Source organism: Lipomyces japonicus (genome assembly GCF_038497905.1).
Source record: "Lipomyces japonicus strain CBS 7319 unplaced genomic scaffold V1514scaffold_2, whole genome shotgun sequence".
NCBI lineage: Eukaryota > Fungi > Ascomycota > Lipomycetes > Lipomycetales > Lipomycetaceae > Lipomyces > Lipomyces japonicus.
This window is the reverse complement of record NW_027117814.1, coordinates 60265-72538: the sequence shown is the minus strand read 5'-3', so window position 1 is coordinate 72538 and position 12274 is coordinate 60265. Positions and strand designations below refer to the sequence as shown.

Below are 12274 nucleotides of genomic sequence, written 5' to 3'. Positions count from 1 at the left end.
TATATTTCGGAAAACTCTTTGCAAACTTGCATCATACGTATAGTCTCGTGAGAAATTTTAATTTTAGTCTTGGTACAAAACTCACTAAAGCAGCTGGGGTTATAATGGCGATATTACTGTTCTATAAATACTGCATATCGGAGTTGGGTGAGAATCTGCAGTAGCCACAGCCTCCCTAGCAAATTTGTGGCTGTATAATTATCAATAGCAGCATTTCTATTGGCCAAACGCGCGCTGAGCCACTGTGTAAGCAAAATTAAGCGGCCTGTGATTAGTTGATTGCGCGCGCCAAATTCTGGCGTGACGCCAACGCAGCGTTTGCGCCTTGGTTGATCTGCGATGACTATAAAGTAGACGTGTTCGCCCATGCCTGAAAGTCAGTTCGCTTGAATATACATTATACATTATCATTCAAACGCACTCCAGCACGGTTTATACTCACGTGGTTTTTACTTTTCAATACAGTCACTATCTATAATCAAAATGTCTCTCCTTGCTGTTGCATCAAGATCGTTTTCTCACAGAGCTGCACCTGCTCTTCGATCAAACAACAAAATGTCGTTTGCTATACTCTCCTATTTGGTTGCTGGCATGACCCTTCCGTTCGCTCTTCCTCTTCGTTCATCTCTTAATCGTGACGTTCCTACCAAGTTCGACTTTAGGTACAACGCATGCCCATAAAGTTATGAGGGTCTTTTTATGTCAACGATTTTGATTTTACGATACTATGATACGATTTACGCGTGTTTTTATGCGTGTTTATATACTACACAACGAAGCTTAATTTATGGAAATGTTGGATTACCGGAAGCTTTATCAGCATTGGTGTTTATTTGGAGTAATGGGATATTTGCATTTTTATTTGGCTGTTATTGATTAATTTTTATTGTACTTTAATATCATTTAACATTATGAACATTTAATCTGGTATCTTTTCGTATGGATAGATCATATGAAATATGATTTCTACACATGCTCTCAATATGTATATTCTCCCACTAGTAAATTGGTGGTGTTTATTAAAAGCACGTGATTATGTGAATGACATGCAGGACAAGCGCTAGGAGCCTAATGTAAGTACAAATCATATAGTGTCATGGAAACAACTTATAAATTCCATATTCCACATAAATTTCAAATGGCTACTACATCGTGGCTTAATCTATATAACGGTTCAGGCTCTGCTTTGGTCAAGTACGAGTTCTTCTTTTGATGAATTGGAGTGTTTAGGCTAAGATTAAATAGGAAGAGTAATGGAACAGTCCCTGATCCGGCTGGATTTAACAAAGACATTATTTTAAATACGAAGATTGTAAGTACTATATCTTGCATGGGTAATAAAAAAATACTGATTTGGTAGAAACATGGGAAAGAAATAGTTGGACAAACTCCAGAGGAACGGGATACATTGAAGGCCAAGGTAATTAATTTATTATTGACGCTTTGCCAGCCATTTAATATTTAATAGAAAGCTTGGGAAATTGCACTGAGCCCCTCCAAATCGCTTCCAATGAATGCAATAATGTCATATTTTTCCGGATCATCACTTCAAATCTTCTCGCTAACTATGACGTTCATGCTGTTTTCTAATCCTGTTAAGGCGATTGCCAGTGTCAGTTCTACGTTTGCGAGATACGAAAGCGAAGGTAATTCTACTAGACTTTTGCAAGCCAAACTTGTCTTTGTTGCATTACAGCTCGCTACTATTGCAGTAGGAGTGTGGAAGATGGGAAGCATGGGAGTTTTGCCAACCGAACGGAGTGATTGGTTAGCATGGGAAAGAGCATCACCCTCACTTGAGAACGCAGTTTTTATATCATGAATAAGGTAAATTATATTAAACCATAGATTTGAAATCAGTATCCGCGTACGTTAAGCCCATAATTTTTCCCAAGAATCCATACCAATCGAATTGTTAGTTAGAAATATGCATGTATAACAAGATAATGTTGACTGCAAACTGAAGCTTACAGCAAATAATCAAAAATATTTAACTATACTACCTCTATGAACATCATAACTTTAGAGTTCTATATGTACTTAAAATAAAGGATTATACTACCTTTACAGAAAGAAATTGTGAGTGCGAATGATTTAACACCGCCTCAAATTTGAGCAATAGCCTATTCAGAAAAGATGATGACAAATGATAAAATCATTCAGGATTGATTAAAACTATAGAAATTGTATTTACTCAAGATTGTTGTATTATAACTATGGAACTGGCTTCAAATGTCAAACCTTAAACGATAATTATATCAGGGTAACATTTATGAGTGTACTTGTAACTTGTACGTAATTATTCAGTGAACACTTGCCAGTTGTTTCTTCAGCTGAAGTTGCTGGAGCATTGCAAACACCTGATCCGTGGAAGATTTTTTCAGATTCTAGTTGACGTATATTATATTGTATAGCAATTTCGTTACCTATAACTACCGGCTTTGTTGACTTCACGATTGCAACATGTCAACCAATAATAATAACCCATATAAATTATGGTAAGTTCTAAAGTTGTACTAATCCTTTTAATTTAGTCAAAACTTGGTCTGATGGAGTTAGGAAAAATATGGGATTGCTTGCTGTTGGTACATTAGTCGTGTACCAGATAATAAAAAAGTAATATTTATTTTCACTCTCTTGAGAGATTAACATTACTGAACAATTCTCAGTCGATCGTACGATCGCAGGCAACAGAAATGGATTGAGGACCGAAATGAACAGCGAGAACGTCATGTTTGTACGTATCAGGTTTTATGATGAACAGATCAGTTTAATTGATATTTATCATAGCAAATCATGGGTTTCAACGAATTGCTGAGGTTGAATCACACAGCGACGGAGCAGCAAATCCGTCGTCTGAGGAAGTCAATGATCCTTCGCGTCGAAAATCTTAACAACACAGTTTGTTAATGGCTAATTAAATTAAAAGTACATTACTTGAATCAGTCTATGCATTATCGATTATCGAAATGTCAAGACGTGCTAGTTATATATAAGCCCTTCGCTATAAATAATCTATGACATGCGAAGAACTTTTAAAAGTATGCTTTCAATTCCGCTCTTTGCAGTTTCAATATTCGGCGGTTCATTTTGATATGTCTTTTTGAATGGCTATGGAAGTCCTGATATTGATCAATCCTGATAATGTACTACTTGCTGTCGTGTCCGGTACTTGTCTCGCTTCTTAGTTCAGTGCCTAAAATTTTGGACAGCTAAATCAGCTCCGCTAATCGCTTCCAAACTGTATATTTTCGCCATACTAATCCAATGTTATCAACGCTTATATCGTAAAAGTCCTAAAATCCAACTAACCAGTCAAGGCGAAAAGCCTTCCAAAATATTTTCCGACAATGGGAAATAAAAATGCTGAAAATATAAATTGTATTTGCCTAAACGATTCGTCCCATTCGATTTGTGCATCTGAGACTGCGATCTCGGAACCGTCAAAATCGTCGTCTGACTCATTGTCTGTCCAATAATGATCCCTCCTGATTGCCATTATATTAAACCAAATTCGCAAGAATTTCTGTGAGCACGTCTAACACAGTTAAAGCTTTACCTTAGGGCGTGTCAGGCATTTGCATGCTACGGACGAATGTTTTGCTAAAAACATATCTATCTGGCACAGCTCCCGAATCTGTGCACAGGCTGTAAGATGTGTGGGTATGGTACCAAGTTGGCATTTTGCTGAAAGTTAAAGTTTCAATGGCATGGCTGTGCGCTATACCGGATTATCATCATATCATGGCTTGCGTTTAAATCAAGTTATTGTTATACAAACGTCAGCAATTGGGTTCGGATTTCAGATCGGCTTGAATTTGCTTTGCTAATTTTTGCTTTCGAGTGGGTTAGCAACGAGTAGCTTTCATAAATGGCGCAAGAAAGCGTTGTTGAGCTTACTGAAGCCGACGTGCCGGGAATTCATCCTGGCAAGCCCAATCCGCTATATCAAGCTTTAAGCAGTGCCTACTGGGACGGATTAAGATTACTAGTAAGTATATGGTGATGTATTTGTTACCAAATGACTAATTGTACAGGCATATACCTCTGGTAACAACTTGGTTATTCTGTCAATCCCGGGAAAGTTAAGGCAAACACTATATCTTGATCGCGACGGTGGAGCAGTGGAAATCGAAGAGAGTACGGGCCGGGTATGCTAACGTTAACAGACTTTCAATTATTATGGCATACTAATTTTTTTTTATAGATAGCTGTTGTTTCCGGTCCAAAGGTTCTTATTTATCGCCCATCAACTGAGCGAGACGTACTTTTACGGGTATGTGTTGTTGAAGATCTGAATGTACATGGTTTAATGGCCTATTAGGAATGGTCTTTAGAATGGACTATACATTTAGATTTAGATGATAGTACACCGACTGGGGTGAATTGGGGAACCGAAAATGAAATTTTCATATCTGGCAAAACTATTTCACTATGGGGTTTCTTCAAAAATGGCCCCACTCGGCTGTGGAGGAAACAGTATGCATAATCATAGCATCGACAATCATATTTTTGCATACTAATTGTTTAATAGACTTTCAGTTCCAGCAATACTATCAGCTTTCTCATTTGATGCGTACTTGGCAGCTACGGTTGGTAAAAACGATCGACTGGTAAAGGTCTGGAGACGGTTCTCCTATGACTCTACAAATGCAGACTTTGATTTTTCGTATCTTCCGCATCCCAGAGCAGTTACTGGATTAAGATGGCGCCGTCCATTTAGCAGGGCACAGTAAGTCGATCTCTATGGCCTACTTCTGTTACTAATACATGTCTAGATCGGTGGAAAATATTTTATACACAATTTGTGCTGATGGAATATTGCGAATATGGGCGCCGACTGATAGTATCGAATCTTCATACATGCAAATGTGGGCTTCAATTGACTTATTTGACGTCATGCCGAGACAGTCACCTTCTGATCTCAGATATACGTTTTTAATTGACAACAAAGATTTTACCAGAGCTACCGAATCAGCTGTTAGAAATGCTAAAGATGACACAAATTCAGAAAAACTTAATTATTTGATTGAAATTGCCAGCAAAAATCCAGATGTGGCAGTAGTGTTTGACCAACATGGGCGATTTGCAGCTTTAGGAATAGAGGTGTGTGCCTAATTTTTTTTTTTTTTTAATCATTAGTGAGAGGTAAAACTAAATTCTGTTTAGAATATTGGATCTAGAGCTCGCAAAGCATTTAGCATATTTGACATAGCATATGATGATAACCCTATTAAAGATTTTCCGACTCATTCAGGTTCATTAGCATTCATCGGTTTTGGTGCGAGTACACCAGAGGAACCAGATTTCGCACTTATGATCCACGATCTGAACAATGGCGTTATTAGACACTATTATTCTGCATTTGCAAATCTTCTATATTCTGGTGAGGAACAACATAGATTACGGCTCAAACATGTTTGGACTGGGCACTATAAATCAGTTCAAAGCTTGACTCGGACAGCTGATGGCAAGGCACTATTGTCATCAAGTAATCATGCAGAAAATATAATATGGAAGCCTAAGTCGCAGTTTGGAAAAGTTATACTTCAACCTGTCAGTATTATCATGGCTCCAGATAAAGTACAGAGAGCTGTGATTTTACTAGGAGGAAGATATGTAATTACTTTACAAAGACAAGATTTAGTTTTATGGGACTGCGCCAGAGGAAAAGCTCGGAGGCTTTCATCCGACCCCATAATTGGATTAGGAAAGAAGCAAATTTTAAATTTATTTTTGCTGCCGCAAGAGAATCAAGTATCAGAAATTTTTCACGTACTGGCCATATTTAATGATCGTCACGGACTGGTTTGGGAAGTCAAAGTTCCTAAAAGGCCTTCGCTCGCGGAAGCTAATGGTAACGGTGAAGTCAATGGTGAAATAAACGGGTATAGCAAGAAACCTTATTACTTGAGAAAGTTTACGGAGTTTACATTTCCGCTTCCAGAGGGTGACGAGTTAACTACTGTTCTTACTGTCGACCCGGTTGGATGGAATGCCACGTTGAATTCGTTTGATACTTATGCTCGCGATGTTATTAACAGTATTTCTAAGGAGGGCGTGGTAAGGTCATGGACTGCTAAATTGGCTAACGGAGTTCAGTGGTTGGAGACAGCTAAGGTTGAGACCGGAATACGAGAATTTTCTCTTGCCAAGGGCAGTTCAATGAAGAAACTGGCGATTGTTGATGAAAATTCAACCAGATTAACGATTTGGGATATTGGCGAAAAGCATCTTGAATTTGAAGCCAAGTTTAAAAAGACAGATATTATTCGTGATCTTGATTGGACGACCACGCCTGATTCACAAAGCATATTAGCCGTGGGATTTCAAGATCGGGTGGTTTTATATTGTCAACTCAGATTTGATTATACCAAAGAATTACCAGCGTGGGCTCCATTCAGGCAAATTCCAATTCGAAAATATACGCCTCGTGTTATTGGTGATTCTATATGGCTAGATGACGGAACACTTGTTATCGGAGTCGGAAATCAATTGTTCACACATGATAAGAGAATTGATTCTCACAAAGCAATTAAAAATCTTCATATTGCATCGCATAAACTTTCAATACATAGCATATTTGATATTGTTTCGGTTCTTAATGGTCCATTGCCAGTTTATCACCCTCAATTTGTCGCACAGTCTATTTTTGTTGGAAAGTCTAGTATAATCAAGCAGACGTTGGTAAACCTTTTGAAAGCGTTAAAATTTAGCGTTCCCACAGACAATAATGTTGCAGACATCACTAGCAGTCTCGGGATGGATGTACACGATTTTCTCAAATCGTCATTTGCCATTGTAAGTTTTATTTATTTATGTTATTTATATATAGAACTGACCATTTTTTAAGAGCGCTACTGCAGCTGCGCCAACTCGGACGAAGGATTATTCAAGACTTTTCTCAAATGAACCTTATGACGTAGAAGACATTTCGACATTTAATGAACATGTCGCGACATCATTAAACAGCTACTTGACCCAAGTGTCATTACCATATCTTACTAGTCATCAGCAAATTAGTTTGGCAGCCATGATTGAGAGTCTAGGGCAGGTTGAAGAACATCGACGGTCTCTGGATGAGAATGGTGTTAGGTATCTGCTAGCTTTCAGATTGTTCACTCTTCATAAGGATTCTATGACTCAGATGCCTTACAGAGATCATAATTGGGCATTCCATTCCGAAATGCAAGAAATTTTGGTTGATCTGGTATCAAAGACTTTTAACAGCAGAATGGTCTGGTCACAGGCCAGAGAATGCGGGATATTTGTGTGGCTGAAAAGTCCTGAATCAGTGAAAAAGGTGTTTGAGAATCTTGCAAGAACTCAATATACTCGCTCAGAGCCAAAAGATCCAGTTGTGTGTACCTTGTTTTATCTTGCATTAAAGAAAAAACAAATATTATTAGGGCTTTGGAGAATAGCAAGCGGTCACAAGGAACAGCAAGTAATGCTAAAGTTTTTGGCCAACAATTTTGCAGATCCAAGATGGAAAACAGCAGCACTAAAGAATGCGTATGTGCTACTTGGCAAACAACGATATGAATATGCAGCTGCTTTCTTTTTATTAGGCGATAGTTTGAAAGATGCTGTTAATATTTGTGTTCGACATTTAAATGATATCCAATTAGCAATTGCAATATCACGGGTTTATGAAGGTGATGACGGCGCAGTATTCCTCAATCTTTTAAAAAACGAGGTTCTGCCGCTTGCTTATAACACTGGTGACAGATGGCTAGCTAGCTGGGCACATTGGAATCTAAAACGACAAGATCTTGCTTTAAAATGTATCATTTCGTCAACAGTGCAAGATGAGTCAAACTTTGATTCTTCTAACGGACAGAATGGTGACTTGGAAAGAAAGATGTTTTTTGTGGAAGATCCTGTTCTTGTTGTGCTGTATCAACAGATCAGGGACTCCCTAAGGCGTAATATTCACAATGTCATAGGAATTACGCCGGAAATGGAAACAGAGTTTGTTTTGCATATTGCAAAGCTTTATGATAGAATGGGTTGTGATGTATTAGCATTAGATTTGACGAAGAATTGGAGATTTATCGACCGAATCGGAACGCATGATGTATTGTAACAAATAAATTTAGGTTAATATTGTAGGTTTTTTTTTTTGGGAGGTTGTCACACATCAACTTTTTATTTAGTTAAATTTTATAAGTATCTTAGATCCAAGATCGTAAAAGCTCGAGACATTTTGAATATTCGAATAACGCAAACAAACATAACTTACCCGGACGTTCCTTGATTCAACGATTCACAAGATCATAATATTTCCTTAATAAGACCGAGAGACAGGCTTTAGTGAAACAAGCCATGGCGCCAAAAAATTACCGCTAGCATATGACATTTTATAATTCGGCTTTTCTGAATGACCAGTGTCCTGGTTGTGACGTTTATTGATTCAAAATGTCGAAGCAGACCTCTCGTTCTGCGGGAGTTTACCGACCACCTCAAGGGAAATTCTCCAAATCGATAGAAATTCCAGATACGACGTCTGCTTTTAGTGATCTCAATTACTTTCAGAAAGGAGCTTCGTTTGAAAAAACAACTCCTGTATCTAGAAAACAGGCTAAAAGCAAAGTGATTGGGAAGAAAAAGAATGCCACTGCGATGTTTAACCCTGATGATGACTGGGATGCACGTAACCAAGCCAACATGAGCCAGATGGTAGAAACATGGTCTGGCGATTTACAAGCTCTTTATGAAAGGGTAGGTTTAAATGTTATTATATGTATTTCAACATCTAATGATTATAGCTACAACAACTCAGAGACAAAGAGCGGATCGAGATGGAGAAACGAGGTTTAGTTGATCGACCAGATGCTCAGAAGAACCTTAATGAAGCAATTGAGTTTCGAGGGACATGTTTTGACATGTGTCCAGTTTTTGAACGCGTTCGTCGTTCATTTGAAAACAACGTCGCCATTCAAGAGAAGGGTCCAAATGGGAAGATTGATCGACAACTGGCGGTTAAGGCATTTTCCAGACCAGCTGCCGGACAACCTCCTCCTTTACCGTCTGACGTTAGACCGCCTGGAATTTTGCAAGTATGACTACCACCATGAGCATATGAAGTTTTTCGGCTAACATATCAGAATACTTTAACCTTCTTAATTAACACTACGGTTCCACGCCTGCCAGAATCTCACACTTTTCTATGGGACAGAACTAGATCGATACGACAAGATTTTACATATCAAAATTATTCCGGACCAGAAGCCATAGATTGCAACGAGAGGATTGCCCGTATTCACATAGTTTCGTTGCATATACTTGCTGGGTCAGACACAGAATACAGCAAACAGCAAGAATTAGAGCAATTTAATAAAGGTATGAATCAACTTGTTGCAATAATTTGGGAATTCATTGTTAATATTGGTTTTTTTTAAAAAATAATCAGCTCTTCAAACTCTTTCAGAATTCTATGCAGATGCTAGAAAGAAAGGTGCACAGTGCCCAAATGAAGCAGAATTTCAAGCATACCGTCTTCTTAGTCATCTCCGCGATCCAGATATTGATCGACAGATTCAAGATCTTCCAAAAAATATATTTCTCGACCCACAGATTCAACTTGCGCTTGAACTCCGAAGTCTTGCTCAGCAGAATAATATTACAGAACGAGGATACATAAATACCGAGAACGCCCAGAATTTGTTTGTTCGGTTTTTTAGGTTGGTAAATAGTTCCTCAACTCCTTTTCTGTTTGCATGTTTAGCAGAGGTGCATTTTAACGATGTACGATTATGGGCACTAAAGTCAATGGCAGCGGGATATCACAAACGTGGAAAGCCATATTTAGCATCAGCTTTGGCACAGATGCTTGGTTGTGATGATGAAAAAGAACTTCTTAACATGTGTGAGTATTGGGAAATTCCAATAAAGGAATCTGATGGGAATATGTGCGTGAATGTGACTGGCTGGAATGAATCAACAGTCACATCGAAACCGCCCATTGCTCAAGCTTTTTCACGTAAGCTGGTTGATGTCAAACAACAAGCAAAGCCGATTGAGCTATTTGTACAGGGTAATAATTTAGAGGTTTATCCCCAAAACTCGACTACAGAGCTCAGAATCACGGAAATATTTTCAAATAAAGATACGGCTAAGATTAATAGCAAAAAGTCTTTGATCAATCATTATGCTCAACCTTCGTTTTCTTTTGGGTCGTTGCCGAGTTTTGAATCTGTCCAGGTAAGCCCTGAAGCTCGTGGGCCGTCATCAGGGTTCGCCGCTTCTCAATATGCACTTTCATTTACAAAATCATCTGAAACGGGATTGCATATACAAAACTCATTTGCTTCTACTTTCTCAGCACCGAGTTCTACTGGGTTCAGTTTCGGATCAACAACATTTGGCACACCAAAAAATGACGGCAAACCTGCGAGTTCTGTACCATTACTCTCAAGCAGTACAGTAAAGACATTTGATACTAGTACTGAAAATATGGATTTATTAGCCGTATCTAATAAGAAGTTTCAATTGCTGTCCACTCAATCTACATTTCAATTTGAAAAGCCTGCAACAGATAAAATTCAATTACAATTTAAATCTCCAATTGTTATAGAAGAGCCTAAACGTTCTAAGGAAGAGAAAGAACGGAGAATTGAACATTTTGGTCAGCTAGAATTGCATAAATTAACTAATAGCGTGGTGTCCGAATCTGTAGCAAAGGCGGCTCAAGCAGTGATTGAAAGACGACGTGCAGAAGAAAAAGCTCAAAAAGAAAAGTTTAAGAACTCTATTCAAGAAGAAATATTTAAATCTATGGTTTTTGATAACATTTGGCAGGCAGGAAAAGAGGCACAAGCCATAGATTTTAGGCAAAAAACTCTTCTGCGAATGGCTTTGGCCAAGATTAAAGTAGTTGCCAAAATGTCAAAGGAATACGCAGCGTTAAAGAAGAAACGACAGGAGGAATTCGAAACAGCTATTCAAATTTTAGGTCGGCCAGTTAAGAGGAAACGATTTTCGAATCCCGTTAAAGTTTTAAGTGAATTTTTACCTGAAAGTCAACAGGTAGAACTTATAAAAAAAGAACTGCAATCCATACAAGAGTTGTGGAAGCCAGTTAATCTTCGCAAACATTTTTTACCATCAGTCGAGGAATATTTTGTTTCATCTGGCGTGCTGGACGGACTTTTGGATGTGGCAGTGTTTACGTCTAACTGGCATTCGCCATCTGGCATATGGATTAGGCGTAAGCTGGGTTTGGACTGGGCTAAAAATACTTTTTGCAACGTGATTGAAGGAGAATCTTTAACTTTAACGTTTTCTTCCATGGACTCGAATCCTGATAGCTACGAGAATATAGGAGCGCTAATTTTTCAGTGTGGAATGACCAGTAACGAAGATCAATTGGATGCGAATCGAAAGCTACAGTTTGACAGAGATGCTCTTCATGAAGCTCTCGAGCGCCTTAACAAGTATTCGTCGTATAATATTTCACTTTTGGTTGTGTATTGGGCGTTTGACTCAGTGTCAACTCAGGACGTAAGTACTTGTCATCCTCATATTACAAGGTCAGATACTAATTAAATATCAGATGCGACGAAAATTGAACCTCGATTATTATTTAGATCCAAGGCATCCAGCATTTATCTCGCTTTCTATACTTACTGTTCATTCGGTTCATGACGTGAAGCTGATATCTGCCCTGGAGTATCTTGCGAGATCAATAAGGCAGTAAGCACATACTTTATGGCTCAGTTGACACGAACTCTGGTTCGTTTGTAAAAAAAATAGGATTGCATTCTTTGTTTGTACCTGGTTGTATCAATAGAATTTACTTATATGGAGAGTTGTATGTAAGCAATTAAGGGTGTCGTGCCATACATGCTGGCGCGTTGCTTGTAATTTTTCTTTTTTTCCATATTCGCGTCTTCGCGTCCAACGCAACATCGATTGCAGCACGTATTCAGCATAGATTTGAGGCACATATCGGTTACAGAAATTACAAATCTACCAATTAAGTTATTTGTGCTCCAATTTCCGTTTTGACTATTTTTTTTAAAAAAAAAAATTCTGCTATGGCGGAAAGCGTTGAGCCGCAGCTCAAGAAAAGAAAGACTGTTGACCTGCACTACGTGCCTGCGGGCTCCAATGGCTCTAGAATTAATGTAGTTTCGTCTCCTCCTGCTTCTCCAGCAAATAACGTGTCAGGCTTACCAAAACAGTTAGATATTTCGTCACCAGTGATTCAGGTTCCTGAATCACCTCCCATTCAACTTTTGCGGGCACCTCAAGATGTGAGAAACGGAAG

At 38.5% G+C, this 12274-nt stretch overlaps 5 protein-coding genes across 5 annotated transcripts; 4 read left to right on the top strand and 1 right to left on the bottom strand.

Moving 5' to 3' along the window:
• Positions 1-1138: 1138 nt before the first annotated feature.
• V1514DRAFT_274811 (uncharacterized protein) lies at positions 1139-1822 on the top strand (the record flags this gene model as incomplete). The annotated part of the gene is made up of 4 exons (XM_066924871.1): positions 1139-1194; positions 1246-1312; positions 1361-1420; positions 1469-1822. 4 exons carry the CDS (start codon positions 1139-1141, stop codon positions 1820-1822), a joined length of 537 nt encoding a protein of 178 aa, XP_066785829.1.
• Positions 1823-2463: 641 nt separating this feature from the next.
• On the top strand, positions 2464-2894 carry V1514DRAFT_317405 (uncharacterized protein; the record flags this gene model as incomplete). Its single annotated transcript, XM_066925838.1, has 4 exons — positions 2464-2498; positions 2560-2616; positions 2670-2737; positions 2791-2894. The coding sequence occupies 4 exons, from the start codon at positions 2464-2466 to the stop codon at positions 2892-2894; spliced, it is 264 nt and encodes an 87-aa protein (XP_066785828.1).
• A 413-nt stretch (positions 2895-3307) lies between these two features.
• V1514DRAFT_317404 (uncharacterized protein) lies at positions 3308-3499 on the bottom strand (the record flags this gene model as incomplete). The annotated part of the gene is made up of 1 exon (XM_066925837.1): positions 3308-3499. One exon carries the CDS (start codon positions 3497-3499, stop codon positions 3308-3310), a length of 192 nt encoding a protein of 63 aa, XP_066785827.1.
• Positions 3500-3735: 236 nt separating this feature from the next.
• V1514DRAFT_323822 (RAVE protein 1 C terminal-domain-containing protein) lies at positions 3736-8143 on the top strand. Its single transcript, XM_066926320.1, has 8 exons — positions 3736-3991; positions 4038-4151; positions 4208-4276; positions 4325-4479; positions 4535-4732; positions 4779-5106; positions 5170-6801; positions 6854-8143. Exons 1-8 carry the CDS (start codon positions 3872-3874, stop codon positions 8087-8089), a joined length of 3852 nt encoding a protein of 1283 aa, XP_066785826.1. The 5' UTR covers positions 3736-3871; the 3' UTR covers positions 8090-8143.
• Positions 8144-8156: 13 nt separating this feature from the next.
• On the top strand, positions 8157-11816 carry V1514DRAFT_300980 (SAC3/GANP/Nin1/mts3/eIF-3 p25 family-domain-containing protein). The gene is made up of 5 exons (XM_066925541.1): positions 8157-8724; positions 8772-9062; positions 9111-9345; positions 9416-11505; positions 11558-11816. The coding sequence occupies exons 1-5, from the start codon at positions 8422-8424 to the stop codon at positions 11699-11701; spliced, it is 3063 nt and encodes a 1020-aa protein (XP_066785825.1). The 5' UTR covers positions 8157-8421; the 3' UTR covers positions 11702-11816.
• Positions 11817-12274: the final 458 nt, after the last annotated feature.